The sequence below is a fragment of the Chlamydotis macqueenii genome, chromosome 3 (assembly GCF_036417535.1).
Source record: "Chlamydotis macqueenii isolate bChlMac1 chromosome 3, bChlMac1.mat, whole genome shotgun sequence".
Classification (NCBI taxonomy): domain Eukaryota; kingdom Metazoa; phylum Chordata; class Aves; order Otidiformes; family Otididae; genus Chlamydotis; species Chlamydotis macqueenii.
This window is the reverse complement of record NC_141558.1, coordinates 72247577-72267052: the sequence shown is the minus strand read 5'-3', so window position 1 is coordinate 72267052 and position 19476 is coordinate 72247577. Positions and strand designations below refer to the sequence as shown.

Sequence of the window (19476 nt, the reverse complement as noted above, 5' to 3'; positions counted from 1 at the left end):
ATGCCCCAGCCAAATCATATGAAGTTGAGATTAAAGCTACATTATTAAGCATCTGTATGTGCACTCTGGCTTTCCATGGTTTCAGGTTAAAGCAGAAAGCTTGCACACAAGTATCACCAGTTCAGACTAAAATGGACTGGCAGTGATTTCCATAATTAGTGCAACATTAACTCCTATACTTTATCAAAGTGACTTACTGTTCTTCAGATGCACAACGTGCTTATTCAGGTTTTACAAAAACAGACAAACCAAACATTGTGCAGAAAACTAGTTTCAGGTTTGTACATTTTTTTTTAAGTCTACCCTATTAAAAACCCAAACTTAGAAATAGTTTGTGCCCTGGTTCAAAGTCAATTACCTCAAAAAATGACTTTTTTTTTATCCTAGGGTTAGTAGCAGGGCAGAAAGATTAAGATTCTTGTTACATATACTTTTAACCGCCATTCAGTTTACATCTTCAGAAGAGGTTATTTGCTGTACTTTCAGGATGCTCTTCATCCTTGTCTTAGCCACTGCACTGGTTTAAGGAACTGAATGTTTCTTCTTCGATGAGGACAGAAGCAAGACAACTTGTTTCTAAACTGCATCAACTTAAAATTTCAAGTTTTAATGGTGTAAAAATCTGACATTCAGTTACATTTAAGAGAAACTTGCTACACAGCAAACTGCATCCAAACCTACCAGTTATTGATGGGACCTTTAAATTAACCGTTAACAAGTTATTCAAAGCATCCAGACCTGGAAACATCAGATCACCCAGCCAGTGAGCCAATAACTCCCTCCCCCTTTTTCATGAGGCTTTAACAAATGCAACTGATGTGACCTTAGCACTGGAGCCAATGACTTCCATTGGTTAAACTCCAATACCCAAAAGAGCTAGGGAGATCCTGTGTTAAGCCCAATGCAATATGCATTAGTGTCACGGAGCCGGAAGATCCCAGTGTCTACTTGTTAAAGTTCACACAAACCATACAGATACAGACAGGATAAAACAGACTCAAAAGGATCCATTATGCTTGAAGAAAATTCCAAATAAAATGACATCTTCTGCACAGCCCAGCCTCAGACACAGCCACACCTTTATCTAGTATAGTAAACTCTGTAGTAAACTGTTTTTGACCTCCATAGAGAGTAGGAGTTGTCAAATTTAAGGAGATAAACTCCTCTCCCTGGGTACTGGTGGCTGCCAGCATACACTTCTTCATGACAGTCTCGTCTGTACACAGGCACTATTTCATCTAGCTGAGGCTTGTTGGCATTCTTTTTGGCTTTTTCTTCACTGCTAGTATTTTCTGCAAGGAAAAAAAAAAAAAAGGTGTCAGTTAACATGGGTGGATTCTTTACAAGAGAAAGTCAGACTGATCGGTAGTGGACAAGGCACTCTTTGTTAGTTTAGAAATCAGATGGACTGAAGGGGTTCATACCAAGGCTGCGGCTAAAGCGTTCAAAAGCAGAAGGAACAGTAAGCATGCTCACTTAATCATTAACTTTTACAGTTTGGTATTAAAACTCACCATACTAATCCCCCCAGCACAGCTGGGTCAGTTTGTACAGATGCCAAGCTCTGATTTTCATTGCTATTACCTCACAGTAACTGACTGCTACTGATCTGACCTACTCACTACTACTGATTACTTAGTAGTAATATCCAGAAGGCCACTGCTTCTTATGTCAGAGCATTTCCTCCAAAGCAAACCATATGATCAACTCAAACCATTTTTTTCCTGATGGTATGCTAGACACCTCTGTAGGTAAAGGCTGTGATCTGTGTCCTGGCCACTATCAGGAATTGCTCTTTTAAGCTGTTTTCTTGAAGCCTCAGGGAAACTTTTTCCCCTAAAAAAGTTCATGAACAGCGAGGCAAGACTTTTTCTTAAGGTTTTCAGTGTGCATATCCACTATGCTCTATTATGGCACAGGTTTCAATCTAGCGTACTGAATACCTGACTTGGACAAGAGTAAGTAAAACTTAAGAAAAGGATTTCTCCACTCTCAACTGCTTTAACCTATCTGTGACCAAATGAGCTGACTGAAGTTACTTTCAGAATTGCACTTACTATTCAAAATTGAAAAAAAGATTCCAGCTAGATGGAAGCTGGGGGAACTAGGAGATTACACAAGACAGTCAGTTGAGTTTTCCCACATGGCAAGCTCTGCAGGATTGGCAGTTCATATAAACAAGCATGCTTACCTTCTTCTTCATCCTCATCATCACTGGATTCGCTGACATGCACACTGACTGCAGTATTAGGGGAGTCTGTCCATTCAAAATACACCCCAAAACCAATGTCATAATTGTCTGTAGCAAACTCCCAAAAGAGGTAAGACCCCTCTTCATGAGTTGGTACTCTAACTGTAACCACTTCTCCGCGGCCCACTGTGATCACAGAGTCTGCATCCTGCCGGATTTTTTCCTTGAAGTCTTTTATCTGGGGTCGTGTCCACATTGATGGGGCAGCTATCACTGGAACAGAATCTGGAGAGAGGGGAGGAAATACTCCAGTTAAGCTTTGCTTCCGTTATTCATGCTGCGGACTTAAGTGTGCCTTCGGGACTCGTGAGGACCACAAGCATCAGTGTTACTTTCAAGTAACTTTTTTTTTAACTGAAAAAACATCTTTACACTACATTTCATGCGAGTGTCAACTGTGCAAGTTTACATAAAATTCTGCACATTTAAATCCTGCCAGTTCACCCATCCATCACATTTAAGTCAGTGCTTACACAGAAAAGACTCAGGTCACCTGCTACAGGTGATGGGGTTACATTGCACAGAACCCTTCACTGAAAAGATATTTAATGTGACAGAACCAGAGGTTGTAGATTTGTCTAGAAATCACCATATATTGACTAAAATAACTGAAGATCTCATTATGCAGACCGAGACCGTGCTAGTGTTGGTTCCATACTGAGATTCAAGCAAGCCTTTTGAGACTACTGGTTATGGATGAAAACGTAGAGGTAACACCCAGAAATACCAGTGACGAGAGAGCTGCTGGGAGGCTACTCTTCCTGCTCCACTTCCACAGCTTCCTAGAAGCTGTCTGAGGAAGGTGGGAAATGTGAGGCGACAGCAGTCCAGCACAGGTAGCACTCAGCAGACATTAAGAAAGATTTGGCTTTATTTTAATCTGCAAAGCTAAATAACTTCGTTTTGACCTGAGTTCAAATAAGATTAAACATATTTCTGCACAGAACAGCTTTCTGCCAGAACTTTTACGCTTCTTTCCTTCAAGTTAAGAGTTAAAGGAGGTTCTGGATCCCATCCACTTTGCCTGAAATGCTTTTGCTGCTTCCTCTTTCCCTCCTCTAAAGCTGAGTTTTGTCTGTGCAATGTTGATCTCCCTTGAAAGAAACTGGACTCGGGAATCAAACCTGGCTCTTGCATAGCCCAATGAAGCCAAGCAGAGAGAGTCATAATAACCAAACTTAAGACACCTGAATCCTAAGAAAGACTTCCACGACTTATTTTCAATTAAGGAATCTAGCAGTCCTACCTTTTGGTCCATTCTCCAGTGCTTCTTCCAAAGCCTCAGGATCCAGCTCTTTTTCAGGGCTGTCTGCATGTGCACTGGCCTGCCCATTAATAGCTGGGGTGTCCCCTTGGGCAGGTGCATTCACCTTTGATGCAGCAGTCAGAGGTGTCCCTGTGGCTGCCACAACCGCCTCCTGTTGTTTTTGTAAGGCTGCCTAAAATGACAGAAATTAAGTCAGGTAAAATCAAAACCTCCCAAGGTGTCTCCCTCTTCCAGCAGAAGGTATAAAGACACTTTAAAGAAAAAAAGTCTCCCCCTGCACCCTACAAGGAGGCTTAGTGATTATTTGTTTGGTGGTTTTTACCAGTGGGCTGGAAAGGGTTCTGGCCTGAGCTGCTCTAGGTCTAAAAAGGGCTGGAAGTACTTAAGGTCTATTAAGTACTTGCCAATTTGAGAGTTAACTCGCCCAACGGGGCTCTCTATCAAATCCAAAACGCCCGACAAGGGCAGTTATTTAATATGAAAGCAGGAAGCGTAAGAGCCACAAGGACTGCGAGTGGTCTGGGAGGAATTAAAGCTCAGAGGTGCTGCTTTTAGAACACTACTTATGTACATTGAAACTCTTTAGATAGAATTTACCATACTGTCCCTGTGCAAAGGTTTAAATACACCTAAACTGAGATTATACAAGGTAAACCCATCCTTTTGGATTTAAGCAGGATGCATTACCCCTTTAGCATCAAGGCTTATTCCCCTGCCCCTAGTTATCAGTACAGAGAGATTACAGAGGCTTTTCTTGTTGGGGCAGGGAAAAGACATAATTGACAGTACCATTCTTTAAAGAATAACCTAATAAGCACATGATTTTAATGAATGAATGGAATACAGGCTTCCTGAAGGAGTATGAAGATAATATAGTCAAACATCAGTTAAATTTCCTCTGTGAGCAATTGTACAGATGCTGCCCAGATCCACTTTCTATTACAGCAGTTCCATGCACTGAGACAACATAAAGTGGTGAGAACTTTTTTAGAAAACTATTGCATACACCCTTCCCAAAATTAATTGTATCACAAGCTGATCTGTAAGCAACTATGACAGAACAGCACTTTTAAACCACCCTAATAGATCCTAAGGTGGCTAAATTACAGGCATTAGAAAGGAAAGATTCCTCAGAAGTGTTATGGAGGCTACCTCAGCTTTCAGGAAAGTCCAAAGCAGAATTAGATAGTTTTAGCTCTGTTACACACTGCTTTTTCATCCTTTCCTCTACAAGAGTTGTCCAAGCAGAGATTTCAAAGATCAGCTTCATTGCCTGGCAGACTTACTATTTTGTAAGCCACTATAAAGGAAAGGCTGTTTTGCCTGGGTCTTGGAGGGGATTAGTCTTCTGTATGTAGAAGGCAGACAGCCATGATTGAAAGGAGCAGTGCCGATGGCATTGAAGAAAATTGGCAGCAGCATCTCTGACACCTCAGTCTCAAGGGAGTAGTATCTATTACAGAAGGCATCAAGGACAAGACTGATGAGGTAGCTTTTGCTTACCACTATGACACCAAAACATTGGTACCAAGGTGTCATTAAGCTTCAGGAGTAACGGTAACAGGGCAGGAAGACTCTGACTTTCCTGTACCACTTCAACTCCATCCAACCATGGTTTGGCTTGGAAGGGACCTTTAAGATCATCTAGTCCAACCTGCCTGTCATGGGCAGGGACATCTTTCACTAGATCAGGCTGCTCAAAGCTCTATCCAACCTGACCTTGAACACTTCCAATGATGGGGCATCCACAACTTCTCTGGGCAACCTCATCCTGTGTCTGACCATACTCATTGTCTGAAAAAAAAAAAGTTTTCCTTCTGTCCATTCCAAACCTACACTCTCTCAGACTAAAACTACTGCCCCTTGCCCAGCCACTACAGGCCCTGGTAAAAAGGTCTTTCTCCATCTTTCCTATAAGCCCCCTTTAAATACTGACAGGCTGCTATAAGGTCTCCCTGGAGACTTCTCTTCTCCAGGCTGAACAGCCCCAACTCTCTCAGCCTTTCTTCACAAGGAGAGGGACTCCAGCTCTCTGACCATTTCTGTGGCCCTCCTCCAGACCTGCTCTAACAGGTCTTTCTTGTACTAGGGACCTCAGAGCTGGACACAGTACTCCACGTGGGGTCCTACTGGAGCAGAGAATCACCTCCCTTCCTCAGCCTTCTGGACACTTCTTTTCACACAGCCCAGGATATGATTGGCTTTCTGGGCTGCAAGTGCCTACTGCCAGCTCATATCCAGTTTTTCATCCACCAGTGTTCCCCAAATCCATCTCCACAAGGCTGCTCTCAATTCATTCATCCCCCAATCTGTAGTGATATTGGGGACCGCATCAATGCAGGTGCAGGACCTTGCACTTGACCTTCTTGAACTTCATGACGTTCATATGGCTTCCTTCCTTAGACAGTTCTTTGCTGAGGGCATAAATCTCACCAAAACACAAGTGACTTAACAGGAAATTAGTTACCGAACTTTAAGTCTTTAGCTCAAGAACAACAGATCTCAGAGTGGCAGTTATAAGCCTTTCAAGATTCAGGTTCCGCCCAGAGAGGTCAGATATACTAGAGTCTGATGTCTGACTTACATGTGTTTAAGACAGTTACAGATGGGCATCCTTGAACTTTAGAACAGCTTGAGGTGTGAATACAGCACACTTGCCAGAAATGCAAGATTCTCCTAAACAGAGAAGTAGCCTTTCGAGCCCAGGCACAAAACCCTGGCAAAGTAGTAATGTAGTACTGCCATCCATTGCTACCAGAAATATGGAAGTCTGTCCTCCCACCCAGATCACAAGCAGTCTATTGCAGGCAAGCAACTTAATTAGATACTGATATCAAACAACAGATGCAAGAGGAGAGAGAAGTCAGTACTGCTCAAGCTGACAGGGAGGAGCAATCTCAAACCCAGCAGTGATGTAACAGTGCTGCAGGCATGTTCAGCTGGGAACACATGGCTGACCAAAGCCTGCTGCAATGCACAGATCCTCAGGTGTGATACCTGCACAGAGAGTCACTTGAATGGTTTGTTTGTGCTCAGATGTGCTGGTATGTACCCCCATGAAATTACACACACAATAGATGCTGCAGCAGAGCACTTGACATCTGGTCTCCAAGAATAATATCGAACCAAGTAATTAGTAAAGGCTTAGAATTTTCTTAACCAACAGCTGTTTCAGGAAACCAGTCAAAAAGATTAAATAAAGGGGCTTTGGTGTTTGAATCTGAAGCAGCATTAGTCACTAGGAGACCATCTCTCCTTGTAGTGATTATCTTTTCAAGGAGATAACAGCAGACAAGTTAACATCTCCCAGAGACAGCCTGGGACACAAAAATCTAAGTTTCTCAGCTGGTCAGCCATACCTGTTGCTGCGCAAGCTGGACTTGATACAACTGCTGCATGTATTGTTGATAATGCTGTTCCTGGAGCTGCCGAATGAGGATCTGCTGCTGTTCATAGTTGCCCGGATACTGCTGGGCTGCATACTGCTGGAACTGAATGGCAGTCTGGGAGTTCAGTGCTGCCATTATCTGTTGCCTAGATTGGTGGAAGGAGAGCATGAAGATTACAAGCAGTTGAGGGTATTGGGGAAAATATCTGTAAGTGATTTAAGTGGCCTCAAAGACAGTCAATTCAATTCCTTCGAAAACCAATTAAAACAAATCTATATAATAGAGCAGAGCCCTAAAAATATGCTGAGAACAAAGAAGAGAGCAACAATTTGTACCCAATGTTTAAAAACATCAAGTGCTAAAAAAATAAGAGCTCTTACATAATTCCCAATCTGTAGTCCGATAAAGACGTAGTGCTAGAAAAACACATGACTAACTTTCTCAAACAAGCAAGGGGAAAACCCCACATTTGGGTCCTCCAAAAAATATGCATAAACCATCCTTCTATAGCCCTTCTGTAAATATTGACAAGAGCAGACCTGCTGTGGTGCAGCACGGCAATGCTTTCTGGTAAATCTAAGAGTAGCACACCACATTACTGTCTTAATTTCCCAAGACAGCAGGCAAACATATGAAAAGCATGACTGACTGTGGTTTAATTCAGGAATGAAAAAAATGCTGCCACATAGGGCATCTGTGCCTCCAATAAACGCAACTGCTGAAACTTCAGGAGGAACACATGGATTACTTATGCACAAGCTCACTTTTCCTCCTCTCTCAGAGGGGGCTAACAGAAGCTATACAGTAAAAACCTAACTAGATCCAGAGTTCATTTTGTCTCACATTACATTCAGTGACCAGCTATTAATGATTCAGAGGAAGAAAGAATTACTACTGCATTTATGTAATACTACTTTGCTTCCTGCTCTTCTTCCTTCCCCCAAAATCATCCTCTACAAGCTCCAGTATTAGACTGGTTTGTATCCTAAAGGGCAAGATTTACTCCTTCAGAAAAAATGTGACTTTAGATACACTTGGCCTATATTTATGTATCCACGTTCCTTTTCTACCTAAATTATCTCCATAACCTGTTAACAAGCACTTAATAAACACTGCTATTCATGTAAAAAAAAGTAATCTCAATTTCAAGGCTTACCGCACTACTTGTTACTTAGCACTGTGTGACATTTTTCCATTGTACTCTCTGTTAATTTATGTCTTTATTTTATACTCTTCTGGCTCTCAGAGTGTTAAATAAACAGTAAAACTCGTGGATTAATTATTTGCTCCCTTCTCAAAAACACTACATAGCAAGTACAGGATCTATCTCAGAGACATCTCCTGCAAAGACATTTTAATTATGAAAAATGGTTGCTGACTGATGTGGAACAACTTTGATGATTTACTATTCTCTTAAGTGTGCAAAGCTAGATCTATGTTTTCAGCATCTGGATGTGATGGGAACAGTGAAATACAACCAGAGCTGTATATTCTAAAGTAAACAATTTAATGTGGGCTACAAACCGAGATTAAGTGCACAAATTTTGTACTCCCCTTAGCAGGGTTCTAAAATCCAGCGATTATCAGCGTATAAATGAGATCTGCAGACACTTTACACTTCCTAGGAAGAGAGCACCTTTAAGGAGGTAGTGTTAGACTACCAAGTTAGACAATTTCAGTCATGCATCCAAAACACCCCCTGGAACTGCAGTTACCCTTTCTCAAGACTCCTTCTGTCAAAGGACAGAAGCTTTCAAGTCACAGTTCAAACACTCCCAGCTGGACACTTCACTCTGCTCAGTTCAGTGCAGCATTAGTCATGTAAGAAGCAGAGTCACAAGTTCTCATGAGCTGCAGGCCTTGAACCCCAAAACCCCCAGAGCTTCTCTTTAAACAAAGTTTCTCTGGCACTTTCATTGGAGAAGGCTGCATACAATAATACATTAGGATAATTATTCTCTGCAAACTGTGTCACTCTCAACTAAGGATGCAAATGTCACTGCCAGACCTGAGCGCTCTGAACTTCAGGTATTCAATTCTAGCATAATTATGTAAGAAGTTAGATACAACTGTCTGAAGTGCAAGGCAGTTATTTTCTTTGAAGTGTTATTTGTTTCAGCCACTCACTTCTGTTGTTCCATCCGAAGTCGTTCCTCCTCTACTCTCCTCCTCTCTTCTTCTTCTCTTCTCAGTCTTTCCTCTTCCTCCCGTCTACGTTTTTCTTCTTCTTTTTGTAAACGCTCACGCTCCTCCTCTTCACGTCGCCTTCGTTCTTCCTCTTCTCTTCTGCAACATCCACTCAACAAGTTATTTCAGCATTTCTACAATCCTAGGATGAGTTACTTTCAACATGCTGTAACCTGCCTCTTGCCTGTCTGATAAAAGCTTTTTATTTGGTATCATCTCCTCCAACTTCCAATTTGTCTGGAGAAGTGTCTTACTGGACACAAGAAAACATATTACTGTTTAGTTTTAATGCCCTGTGCAGTATGAGAAGTGTAAATTCTGTATTATGGTGTTCATTCTAATCTACATAGAACTATTACTATACCATTCTTAGGAGAGAGCAGTAGAAAAATTGCCTGGAAGCCTTAAACACGTCTTTCAAGCCTTAACATATGTTCAATAATTACATGGATATTCTACTTTAATAATCACATGTGTAAATTATAGTAGAAGACAGCCTTTGTCAAGTTGCTAACCCATAGCAGAAGAGGAGTTTAAAGCACCTGACAATTTTATGTTCTATACACGCTTAGTCCACAGACATATCAGGGCAGACTCTGTGAAGCATGTGTTTCTTAAAGAGATTACATTATCAGCAAAATTTTAAAAACCCCTTACATTCTAGGTGTCTTCACCTCAGAAACAATCATTCATTACCAGCAAAGTAAAAAGGCTTAAAGAGATCAAATGGTACCACAGCCATCTAAACTTCAAGCATTTCTCTTCCCAAGACAACTTCAACCTAAGCTAGCTATGACACTGTCCACAGGCCAAGAGTTATACACTCGATGCACTCCAACACCAAAGGACTCAAACATTACCTTTTCTTTTCTTGTTCTTCTTTCTCTATCTTGTGGGAAGTGACATATGTCGAAAACAAGTGGCAACATCTATTCAGGAGCTTAACAAATTCTGTCATAGCTTTTTGCTTTGACATGTTTCCAAGGGCAGCCCATTCCTTCCTGAGAGAGAGAAATAAGCTGAAATAATGGAAGACTCAACTCTTTTCAAATCAATGGTGAACCCAGAACCCAGCAAAGAAAAAAAAAAACGCTGGGAGACCAGGGAAAAAACTTTATTATAAGCAGTTTCAGAGAACAAACAACTCTCTCCCATTCAAAGATAGACCTTAAACCTATAGGTTTCAGAGTTCTCTTCTACCTGCACCAGAGTAACTCTTTCAAACAGACATAACTCAGTACTCACAGACATAACTCAGTGCATCATACATACCCTCGACTCTAATTCAAATTCTGAACTACATCCAAAAATTTCCCAGATACAAATTAACCTTAATTTTTTTTTTACCCCTCTTCCACTGTAGTTTGTGGAAAAAAATGCATATATTTTCTTCTAGGAACAAACATAGTAACAATCATTGATTATAGCACTTGAGTTAGTTGAATGCAACAGTCTGTTCTTCCTAAAAGAAGGCTATGTCCGTTTGGGCAAAAGCAGTGCTCCAGGTCCACCTCCAAGAAGCCAGTGCTTCATTGCACATTGCCTTCACACTAGAAATAGCAACAAGGAACATTAGAAGTGCAGCCTGAACAAGCAATACAAGAGACAGGCCTGAGATCTCAAAGTTTACTCAGAGTTTGAATGTATCAGGTATCTGATTTCAGAAGTTATCTTTGATATTAACAAAAGCTATAGCGAATGCTTCTACCATTGGCAAAAGGCTTGGCCTGCTGGTGTGGAGTTAGGATGAAACATGGGCCTACACATTAACGCAGAGCTAACCTAGTCTTAAACTGCTATGAGAAACTGGACTGTCACCACAACACCTAACGTGGTTGAAAAAACTTTGTTAGCTACTTTACTGAACTGTGACTCAGATTTCCAAGATACATTTGAAGAGGCCACTCTCATTCTCCACTACTATACACACACATTGACGCAACCCACACGCTTGTCTTCTTATTGCAGAAATTGGATTATGTTTTCTTCAGACGGGAAAAGCAGAGTTAAGATCAACAAAAGCATCAGCCCTTTTACCTTCTGTCATTCCCCAGCACATCAAAGAATCCAACTTCAGGGCAAGTGTCAGGGTTGTAAGGTCCCAACAGAACCTGCTTGTGCAGTGCCACAAGTTTGAGTTTTTCTTCATATGTTGGATGAAAGGCTTTGCCATCTTTTTCTGTAGGAAAAAAAAAAAGAAAGTTTCACTGTTGTGATTCATCGATTAAGCACAGAACAGCAAAGAGTATTTTGTACAACCACTACCATTATTTCCTCTGTAAAAAAAAGAGAATAAGGTAAGTCACAAAAGGCTAGACAAAATTAAGTCATTTCTATTCAAGTATAGATCTGTCCAGAAGAAATACATCTACTTCAACTGCTGAAAGTTAATTGTGAAGTGGTTTTCATCACACCATCTAGAGTGAATCTTAGCTAGCAAGTTATCATATAAATATTTATGTTAATTAGTTGAACATCATACCTACGGATCTATATCTCTGAAATATTTAAAAACCTTAACTTGAATTCAAATGTGTCTGTCAAGTCTATTGTAGTGTGGATAGGAAAGATTTTCCACAAAGAAAGATGTGATGTTAACTTTTATTGATGAAAGCAGACCAAGTAAGGTTTAAGGCAATGAAAACTGCAGAGAGGAAAAATTAGAGTTAAGGGAAAGTCTTCCTTGAAGGAATTTGATTGGTGCACTTTGCCAAGACAGCTGGAATAACCCCTCACAATGAAAAGCCTTAGAGGTGACCTCATCAGCACAAACAGAGAGCTCTCGCCATAAGGTGCAGACAACATAAGCCTGAACATAATCAGAATTCCAATGGCTCCACACCAACACCTCCTGAAGGTTAGATCCCACCACACATTTACTGGGAAGAGGAGACTTGCATTGATTTAAAACAGTATATGAATCAGTCAGCTAGGACTTACCTCAGCACATTTAAACTGTCAAAACAAACCAAAGAAACAGGCATTGCTATACACAATTACACTGCTTATTAAGAAGAGACCTTTGTCTGGAACAGGAAAACAAATAAATAGGCATCATCTCCTTTTGAAAGGGCTGAAATGAGACAGCCACTATCGTATGTAAACAACAGACATTTCATATGACTGTACTACTAACTGCTCTCCATGTAGTCAGGAACCACAGGCAGACCTGCCGCTAGTTTCCAGCTCCACTTTTACAGTAAAAGTCACTTTGGAACAAGTTGTTTACAGCCCCAAACTGAACAGTCCAATTTACATATTGCAAAATTACTTGGCTGATGCTTGTAAAGAGAGTTATTAACAGGAAAAGAAGCAAATCTCAGAGCAGAAGAGGGGAGGGAGTACCTCTGCTATAGCTTATTGAGAAACTGCAAAAGCAAATACTTTTGAAAACTGAGAATTAGAGACAACCCCAGAGGGAAAGTGTTTGCAGGTCACAACAAGAAGCTGTATTTTTGATAGAGGAAGTTCAGCACATTACTGGACTTACTCAGTTAAAACACACAGGGTACTATTACACACATGCCATTAATTTTGAAGGCAGAATCAAAGAATTAGGAAGACAGACATTTAATCACTTCTTATCCATTACTACAGGTCCACTTCACACTTCCAGAATCTCACATCTTTGCTCTTCTCCCAGTGTCCCACAAGTTTACAGCAATTCTCTTCCATCTTCAAAAAAACCGAAGCCTTAGTCCACCAAAATATGTACTGCCAAAAATACCAGGTGAGGTGAAGAAGTCGGGGGATGTAAAGACTGAACCAGAATCTACTCAGCAGTATCCAGTGAAAGGACAAGAGGCAGCAAACACAACCTGAAATATAGGACCTTTCACTTAAGCATAAGAGATGGCTTTTTTTTTTAAATATACTGTGAGAGTGATCAAGCACTGGAACAGGATGCCCAGAGAGGTTTTAAGTGTCCACCCTTGGAGATATTCAGAACTCAAATGGACACAGTCCTGAGAAGCCTGACCTAAATAGGGAGAGCTGAACTTCACAATCCTCAGAGGTCCCTTCTCACTCCAACAAGTCTGTGATCCTTGAGAGATGCAAGTCACCACATCCTGGTAAGCTCTCCCTGGATCTCAGGTCTCCTGCTCTCAGGCCACCCAAAGAGCTCTTTGGCTTTTCCTCAATTCTTCACACTTCATATTTAACTCATAATTTGCTTATTAAGTAGCAAGCACTTCCATTTGCCTTAATAAACAGCACCTACTTTAAAGTCATATTTAATACCCTGAGGTAGCATGCTTAAAAGTAAGTAAATTGATAAAGGCACAATACTGAAATTTTGCCAGGCTTCTGAGCAAAGTACATTTCTCAAGCGGGTCCCTACAGCATAGTTTACCTTGCACAACCTGTATACCTACAGCTGTCTGCCAAAAACCATAGCTATTTGCTGTACTAGGCTGCTATCTAAGCCAGCTAACATCGTGAGTATTTGAGCTCACTCCTGAAGAGGGTTAAGGGAAAAAAAAAACATCATTTCCCATGCTATACACAGCATGCCTGCATTTTCAGAGAACAGAGAAGTCAAATCTCAAGCCCTAACTATCAAGAGAAGACAAAATCTGCATTTATGAAGAATGGTGACCCAAGGGAAGAAGAACAAACAAGCTAAATAAGACAGGAAAACAGACAGATGAGAAAAATATGTGACAAGTGTTCAGTGACTTGTAGATAATGCAGATTAGAAGCAAACTCTCAAAGTATTTGGAGCCGGTGAAGAGAGCAAAGCTGTATACTAGCTGTTTTTCAGTTGAATTCTTCAGCATGAACCACTGTACAATTATCCCAAAGATTTGGAATTGTTGTCATTAAACTGAACCACAGAACCTGAAGCCATCTACAGAGTCAAATATGCCCAAAAAAAGAGCATTAGTGAGTCCACACAAGTAGAAGTGCAATATTTATTCAAGCATCCATGAACGCACCACTTAAGTAGGTATTAGCCACACATCTAACACAGCTGTCAGAAAGGTGAAGAACAAAGAACTCTAGGGAACACACTGAGAAATCCAAAAGATGCATACAGCAGTAGTACAGCAGTTATACAACCCTCCCTATGCCACTGGTATGCCTGACCCAACAGTGCCAGAGAAAGGCTCAGCTTTCTTACAGAGGATTAAGAGACTTTTCCTGACAATACTTCAACCCATCATTCACCTGAAATGGCAATTTCTCAAGTCAGCTAAACTCTGTGCTTAAGCAGCAGACACTAACAGATCAAGTAGTTGTTAAAGGGATGGTTACACAAAAAAGGCAGGCTATGGATCTACAATGCTACAGGCATTCTGCAGCAAGGGCCCATATATATATATTTATATAGCGCTATGAACACACATATGTATGTGTGCTTCACTGACTACATGAAACAGATCACCCAGAACACATAAAAAGCCTGGCTCCCACTTAAGGAAGCTCAGGCCTCAATGTGTGCAATGAAACCACAGCACACCACTACTGTGTTGTCACCCCTGGAAGGGAAATCCCTGCACACCCAGTATCAGCTCCTCAGACTACTGCTCCCCTTGACAGTGGCTACTTTGTTTAGATGCCTGCAGAACTGAGATACACTGAGGGCAACTCAGTTAAGTACTCCAGAAAACCGATACTTAGAACACCAACGACCCTCCTTGCACTACAAGTAATTAACTGTACGCTTGAAGACCCCTGTTTGTGTTGGCATGCAAACACAACAGAAAGATGAAGCTATAACTAGTAATGAAAAGCAGGTAACAGAGGCTTATGTCACTACACAGCACTGCACCACTGAAATGAATGTGTATAAAACTGCAAATTCAGACCCAAGGGGGTTCAAGAAATATGCTTTCAAATAAACTGTATCATGCAAGACACTGTTACTCCCATGCAACTTCACATTATTTTTTCCCTCTAAGAAATATGGCACAATATGCTGCAGCTTCCACTCCACCTACTGCACACACTCTAAACGCCCAATTCCCACGGGAGAGCACCCAGTCGAGTCATCTAGAAGAAGCTGGAACACAGTTTGGGAAGTACAATTTTTCACCTCATAGCTTTTGAAAGCAGAAGTCACATATGTTGGTGCTATTAATTTGCAGAGAGTTTTAATGAGCAAGACCAAAACTGAGAAGCACACGAACTGAATCAGTGCCTGCAGATCCCAGCACACACTTTCACACTTGTAATTCTCCTCTCCTGAAGATGTTCTGCATCAACAGAAGAGTTACCAACCAGCCCTTCCAATTAACTGTGATCAAAGCTCAGCTTCACATCAAACGTAGATATGTTTTAGGTATCTTCCTAGTCTTGAAAACAACAGCTTGCTGAACTTAGGAATTACAATCATGCCATCAAATTAGGCCTCCAAAAGAAAAAAATATTAGGTCAAACAATTAATTTGGAATGATGTATGCTGAGGTTGAAGATGCATTCTTGTTAGGATAAGAGGAAATGACTCGGAGCAGCCAAACAAAACTATAGTACTTAACATACCAGGAGAGCTTTTACATAGCAAAATGATACAGTTTGTATACTGTCCAGATGCACTGCACTGCGAATCACTTCAGGCAGACAGGAACACTTCAGGGACTGTCATATATTGAAGGTTGGGTACAATGGTATTTCAGTGACAGGATGTGGAAAACCATAAAACCAGGTTGATACTGGAAGAGATTTGCTGGCAGAGCTACACGAGCCACCTCGTCCTACTGCAGGACACAACTTACACCTTAAACAAGTTACCTTCACTAGCAGAGCTCGTAGCAGCTCAACAAGCAAAACAAGCTGTCAGAGACACATCTACTCTGCCAGTTGCCCTGGGGCACACAGTTACAGACAGACCAAGAAATGAAGAAATGCACCCACTTCAGCAACATGACTGTTCTCCAGTGTACGCTGGATCCAGCACTGCAGAGCAGCTTCTTAATGGCAGTCAAAATGCTAGTCAACCTGGACTAGGCTCGACAGAGCAGTAAGGGAAAGAGCGTGCATTGAAGGAAGGCTCTTGTTTCTCACAGAAAAATGGACTGGAACACTACTAACCATCTATTTTCCATGTCTCTATTATTCTGAAAAGCTTCCTTCACAAGCCATTATGGATGCTAAAAAAAGCTAGCACACATCTCCTGCATGGCCTAAGGCCTGACAATTGAAGTGATCCAGGGTCAAGCATTTTAGATCTGCTTCTGTCTTTATCAGAAACTGAATAAAATAGCTTTTGAATCTCATTAATATCCTAGCCTAGTTTCAGTTATGTTTTTCACATTGTCTATATGCACACTCCCCTCATCTTGTCTTAGAGCAATTCTGTTACATACAATACGCCACCACAGACAAGTGTTAGCAGTCATTGCAGTAAGCAAATTCGAAGTATTTTAATCAGATTCAAATCTTCTAGGAAGCAAATACATCATGAGTTACAACCAGACAACTCAGTCTGCACACAGAAGCAGAAAGGAAGCTGCTTAACTAGTGATCACCCTTTGACCTCACCCAGAGACTCCTCTAGCATCCTGACCTGAGCCTCCTCCATCCCAATAACCACAGTTAATGCTGATACCATTGTTTTCCCAAACAAGTGCTGCCTCAAATCACTTGCTTGTTCCATGGTAGCCGTGTGAGTAGCTAATACACACTGTGGCATGGTTATCAGCTACCTTTAAGAAAGACAAAGTTTTTCAAAGACACCTCCCACCTCCAAAATCAGAGTAGTTTTTAAAAGAATGATTAGAAACAAGATCGCAGCATTGACCTGCTAACATGGGTCAACCTTCAGATCCTCATATGTTGCTCTTTGAAGTAAAGGTAAAGGAGGAATTTGTATGTGTCCCTTGGCATCTACAAGGCTGCTAAACAAGCATGACTACTCCCACAGTTGTTTTGACTGTGGATGTATAAAAATCATTTGTAAACTAGACCAATTATTTTCAGACCCATACAGATATAGAGCAAGCTGGCAGAATCAGTAATCCAAGTATTACAAGCTCCTGTAACTCACCATCACATCTATAAATAAAATCCCTCATGTTATGTCACTTTCAGCAAAAACTACCAGATGAAAATACGGGCAATGACTTCATGTGACTTTTATTCCAGCTGTAAGAATAGAGGAACAAGGCTTTCATTTGGAAGGTCTGACAACTCCACACAATGTGTAAAAATTTTCCTCTTATGAGCAAAACCATGCATGACAAGAAGTTGCAGAAGGTTAAAAAAAAAAAAAACAGCAGTAAGATGAAACGTTGAAATTAAGTTTTAATAGAAGGAAAGCAACAACAAACCCACTGTTGAGACAACAGAACACAATGAACTGGAACCTAGACGCTTTTTAGCATCCAAGAGGAGATAAATGTAGAGTCCAAGTCTCATTAAAACATGAGACATAACAGATGTTATAAATAAGATATGCTATGAATGAGCTTATAAGTTTTAAACTGTCAATATTGGTTCCAGTAGAATATTAAACCCAATACAAAATAAGAACACAGTTGACTTGAGACAAGGAATTTGCTACTGCAGAGACATTTCCTTCTGCATCATCATGTTTTAAGAACAAATACTCATTAAACCAAACCAGAACCCTTTCAAGCAGCTTGTTTTACAGAAAGGGTAAGGAGACAGAAATCACAGTGCTTCCAACCTGACAGCTGGTCACACCAGCTTCCAACACAAGAGAAAAACAATAAAAAAAAAAGAAAAATTACACTTATGATCCCTTATGGTTCTTACAGCTTTAAAAAAAAAATCTCTGTATGTTAGCATGCTAACAAAAACATCGCATTGTGGAAGGGCATCAGAACTGGGTCAAAGAACCAGGGCTCAAAAAGACTGCTTAGAGTCTTACATGCTCCTAACAACTATCAGGGTGCAAGTCAGCCAGAGCAAAGAAAAGAAGACAACTTCTCTCTCTAGTACAATTTCTACCTGCCAGCATGCTTGCCCTCAGAAGAGGCAGCTTTCCTGGGGGGCCATCTAATAACTGACTGCCACAAGACTGACCTTTCCAAGCACAGAGTTGTATCTTTCCCAGCACAGGCAGTTTACTAGACTCCCTGCTCTGTGCCCCACGTTGAACGGCAGCCGCCTGAAAGCCAGCAAAGCAACACATCACGGCGAGGTGCTCCAACGCTGTGGCGCAATGTAACACTACAGTGAATGCAGCTCTTCATCCAAAACCAGAGTCAATTTCCTCCTCTTGAGGAAAGCAAGTGTGGCAAGGTACCTCCAGCTTACTGCAGAAGCAAACCTGGCTACAGGGGATCCCAGGACAAGTGCTCCAGGTCTGCACCCTGGGTGTTTCACGGCTCCCTCGCACAGCTGCCAGGTGGAGTCACGACAGCACACGAAGCGAAGCGGCAAAGCCAGACTTGAAGTTCGCATCCTGCGGGGACGGCACAACACCTCACGCCAGTACCCAGGCTGCCAAGCAGACTCGACAACACTCAAAGTGAGTGCTCTTCACCTATATTTGCAAGGTTTTTCTTCACGTGTCATAAGTAAGGATTTTCTTTTTTTTTTAACTCCGTTTTTCGGTCGGGTGGCACAAACCCTCGGAAACGCCCTTCCCGGCCCCGCGGAGCAGGCACATCGCGCCGTGGCAGCCTCCCGGCTCCTCTCCCGCTCCCCAGCCCCGGGAAAAGCGCATCCCCACAAGCCGCCACCGGCCGCCACCCCCAGCACACCGAGCCCCGGGGGCCGCGGGCACAGCCGCCTGCCCCACTACGGCGCCGCCTCCCCGCCGCTCTCGGGGGACCCGGGGCCCCGCCTGCGCCCCGGAGCCCGGCGATGCCGCCGCACGGGGCTTCCCGGGAGGCGGCGGCTCCCGCCCCCCCGCCCCGGTCCCAGCGGGGGCTATGCAGGCCGGGTCGCCGGGCGGCCTCACCTTTGAAGAAGCGCAGCGCCAGGCCGTACAGCTCCTCCAGCGCGAAGCCCCAGCGCCGCTCCGGGCTCAGCGCCGCCGCCTCCTCCGCCGCCTCGCCGCCGGCCTCCGCCTGGCCCGGGGAGCCGGGGCCCGCTCGGCTCCGCCCCGCCGCGGGCTCCCCTTGACCCGACCGCGCTTCACAGTGCGGCACTTCGGCGTTGGGGCTGAGCGTCAGCCCGTCCACCGAGACCTCCAGCCGGTCCGAGCTCAGCACCGCCGCCATCCTCCGCCTCCTGCTCCGCTGCGGCGGCCACGTCCCGACTTCCTGTTCCCTCCGACCCGGAACTTCCGGCCCCGCCCGCCGGGCCCGCCCCCCTCCGCGCCCCCGCCCACGACGCCCTGCCAACTGGAGGCCCCGCCCCCTCGCCAACGGCCGTTGGCGCGTGTCGCGGACACCCGGCCCCCGCCTCGGGCCGGCGGCGGCCCCGAGCGGCCCGGCCCCCGGAGGACGGGGCGCCCTGACCCTGCC

The 19476-nt window shown here is 43.0% G+C and overlaps 1 protein-coding gene and 1 long non-coding RNA gene across 2 annotated transcripts; one reads left to right on the top strand and one right to left on the bottom strand.

Moving 5' to 3' along the window:
• Window positions 1-586: 586 nt before the first annotated feature.
• ACBD3 (acyl-CoA binding domain containing 3) lies at window positions 587-19267 on the bottom strand. The gene is made up of 8 exons (XM_086744135.1): window positions 18969-19267; window positions 11132-11273; window positions 9955-10095; window positions 9035-9193; window positions 6878-7052; window positions 3498-3690; window positions 2192-2476; window positions 587-1292 (listed from the first exon to the last, which is right to left on the bottom strand). Exons 1-8 carry the CDS (start codon window positions 19228-19230, stop codon window positions 1081-1083), a joined length of 1569 nt encoding a protein of 522 aa, XP_086600261.1. The 5' UTR covers window positions 19231-19267; the 3' UTR covers window positions 587-1080.
• On the top strand, window positions 12692-14956 carry LOC147601306 (uncharacterized). The gene is made up of 2 exons (XR_015258092.1): window positions 12692-12824; window positions 13624-14956. It is a non-coding gene; the product is annotated as an uncharacterized LOC147601306 (long non-coding RNA).
• Window positions 19268-19476: the final 209 nt, after the last annotated feature.